The sequence below is a fragment of the Rhagoletis pomonella genome, unplaced genomic scaffold, assembly GCF_013731165.1.
Source record: "Rhagoletis pomonella isolate Grant_MI unplaced genomic scaffold, Rhpom_1.0 Rhpom_scaffold_04172, whole genome shotgun sequence".
Taxonomy (NCBI): Eukaryota; Metazoa; Arthropoda; class Insecta; order Diptera; family Tephritidae; genus Rhagoletis; species Rhagoletis pomonella.
The window spans coordinates 4,905-8,028 of NW_023462722.1; the positions used below are offsets into that span (position 1 = coordinate 4,905).

The following is a 3,124-nucleotide window of genomic DNA, read 5'->3' on the forward strand; positions in this document are numbered from 1 at the left end:
AGTAAATAATACATATGTATATGTTGGTAAGAATTTCCTAAAAAACAACGATGAAACAAGAACAGTCGTGCGAAAACCCAGGTCAATATCTGCTGGAAGTATACTGCTTTGCTTTTTCCTTAGCTAAATAGACACTTTCAAATTATAATTCACATGAATTATATATCCACTGAAAAACCCCGGTTGGCATCAAACTTTATATTTTTAATTAAACTTTAAACTATGCGCGCACCGAAACAACTCGTGATGATAGCAAAACTGAAACTGAGACAAACAAGTATGGGCATGTCATAGCACAAATGGCGCAGCGATCGACATGCCATAGCATACTGAGCGCTCTGGGACCACATGCGTGTTTCACCCATATACGAACAGCGGTAGCGGAGCAATGATTTCCACGCACAATGCAATGGTCGGCATACTAGCGCATTCAAACGATTCAATAAGTGGGACCAGGGTTGCCACTTTGGTAAATTGTTACCAAAATTGGTAGACAAAATTTGGGTTGGTAAAAAGGTAAATTTTTTCTCATTTTGGTAGATTTTTAATGAAATTTCCGTTCCCGATTTATTTTTCGTAGTTATCTTCAAATATATTATACATTTTTTTGCATACTTTTTATATAATTACATACGTATAAATGTATATCGATATATGGCTAATATATCGCGCTCCATTCAAAACTAATTTTACTGGAATCCTGAGGAGCTTTTGATTGCCTAAATATTTTAAACGATTATTTAAAAAAAAAGGAAAAATTGACAAGTATGTAATTACGCACTATGATTGTTCGCAAAAAAATTAAATCAACGCCATTTTTTATCAATGGGAAAAAAATATAAAAAAAATCAATGGGAATTGTAAGCAGCACATTGTTGGCTATACTCAAATAGTATTTGCTTTAAAACCCCATACCTTAAATTGTTCTAAAAATTCAGAGTAAAAAATTCGAAATTTAGATGCAAATTTTTGGAATTTTTCTATATGTTGTATATAGTTTGAATCCTCGATTTTTATGGATTTTGTTAAAGCAATAAACAATTTTTACTCGAAAAATATTGCGAATATTAAAAAAATCACTTTTTTGAGTCACTGTATTTGTCTATAATAACTCGAGTCGAAGTTTCATTGTTGCCTTTAGTTTCATCACTTCCGCTTTTGGTTGAAGGAAACTGAGAATATGCCAATAATATGACTCAAATACCGTATAACTAGTTAAATAAAAAGTTCTTGAAAACAATTTTAATTCTTATTGAAATAACTTAAAAAAAAAATAAAAAAACTATAGTTTTAATTAAAATAATTATAAAAAAGTTATTGGTAGATATTTCCCAGATTTGGTAGATTTTTTTCAAGTGGATGGTAAATATTTTTTTTCGTCAGTGGCAACCCTGAGTGGGACTGTGTGCATTGCTCAGCTGGCGCTCTTCGTATGTGCTCAGAGAGCGCTCAGCATTCTTTAGAGATAATCACAAGCATGAATATGTTCCACTCTCAAACCAAATCGTGGTTGCCTCAACTAAGATTTGGTAACTATGACTAAACCACGTGTTGAAAGAAAGCTTATCTGCATTAGCAGAGCTTAATAACATCCTTTTATGAACCATACGTTAAGTTGAATGGAATTTGTAGAAATATGCTTCAAAGAAATATTTATTAGTATTAACCAAACCCTTCAACTAAATTAACGATTTGTTACAACCTAGATGAATATTAGAAGCTTTAATATATTTAGTTATAATTACCAATCGATGGTAATAGTTCCCAATCCTTGGTAACAGTTCCCAAATATTGTCAAAATTCGGGAACTAAATATCTTTAGTTGTCGAAACTAATCCTTTTTCTCAGTGTAGGTAAATATTAGCCGGCTTTGTCCTTGGGCTTTGTTAATTGTTAATAACGAATGCTGCTTTTAAAGGAAACTCTAATAATCAACAGCTTTGGCGTAAACCCAAATTAAGTTTTACGGTTATTTTGCTGCGCACGGGTCCGTATGTGTTAGAAATATAAGCCGCGGAAAAGTAGAGAAATTCAGACTAAACATATCAATGTTGCCACCAATATACATATTAGGCTTGATCCCTTACTTCTCGGACTAAAGTTAGTAAAACTGTCAAATAGCAAAAATAAGCGTGTACGGGATCGATTTCAAGTAAAATATGGTAACAAATCGTAATTTCGGAGTGGGTTCAGGATCAGCCCTATTGTGTAAGATTTTTAAAAAACTGTCCAAATAAGTGTATTGACACTAGTTATTTCTTTTCAGTCGCTAAAATATGCAGAATATTCACAATTTCATTTTTCAATTGCCGATTACTGTGTCTTTGCGGCTATGCTGCTATTCTCCACGGGAACGGGTATCTATTTCGGCTACATAAGGTACATAAATAGAGTATCACAAATTTGAAATATTTACATAAATATGTATATATGTAATATAACTATCTAACAAAATTTACTTGTTTTAGAAAGAAAATCAAACCAGTTCAGCCAATCAGCAATTTGGAGTTGAACACTCATAAAAAAGAACCCGACTTTGGTTCCAAAGCAATGAGTGAATATTTGTTGGGATCGCGGAAGCTGAAGGTATTTCCAGTGGCGATGAGCCTTGTTGCCAGGTTAGTATGTTAATTATTTTAAAGTACTCGTAATATTAATGTTTTTTTAATTAAAACTTTTATTTAATTTTTCATACAAAAAAAAAACAGCTACATTTCTGGAGTCACTATGCTGGGCGTACCATCGGAAATCTACACCTACGGCACACAATACTGGTTAATTATTGTGCCCATTATTTTGATGGCGTTTGTTGTGTCTAAAGTGTATTTGCCAGTTTTCTCGACATTAAACGTTGGCTCCTCATATGAGGTATGTACCTATATGTGTGCTTTATTTATTTTCTTAGTCATAAGTCTGATGATTTTGCAGAATACTAGACCCGAAAGCTGTTCTTTGTTTTTATTTTTAAAAATTATAAGCTGTCGAATGAGTTTAATCTTATCTGTTGAAGAGAAGAGCTAGTCATGTGAGAGAGATTTCTTTTTGTTAGATCAAAAAGCAAATTAAATACTTATCCAACAGTCGCTCACGCACTATGTACAATTTAAGACAAATAACTTTTATG

The 3,124-nt window shown here is 32.5% G+C and overlaps 1 protein-coding gene across 1 annotated transcript; it reads left to right on the plus strand.

The window, feature by feature from the left end:
- Positions 1–2,270: 2,270 nt before the first annotated feature.
- On the plus strand, positions 2,271–2,882 carry LOC118754592 (sodium-coupled monocarboxylate transporter 1-like; the record flags this gene model as incomplete). The annotated part of the gene is made up of 3 exons (XM_036489481.1): positions 2,271–2,379; positions 2,469–2,626; positions 2,723–2,882. Coding segments are annotated over exons 1-3 (365 nt in total), but the record flags the coding sequence as incomplete, so codon positions are not given.
- Positions 2,883–3,124: the final 242 nt, after the last annotated feature.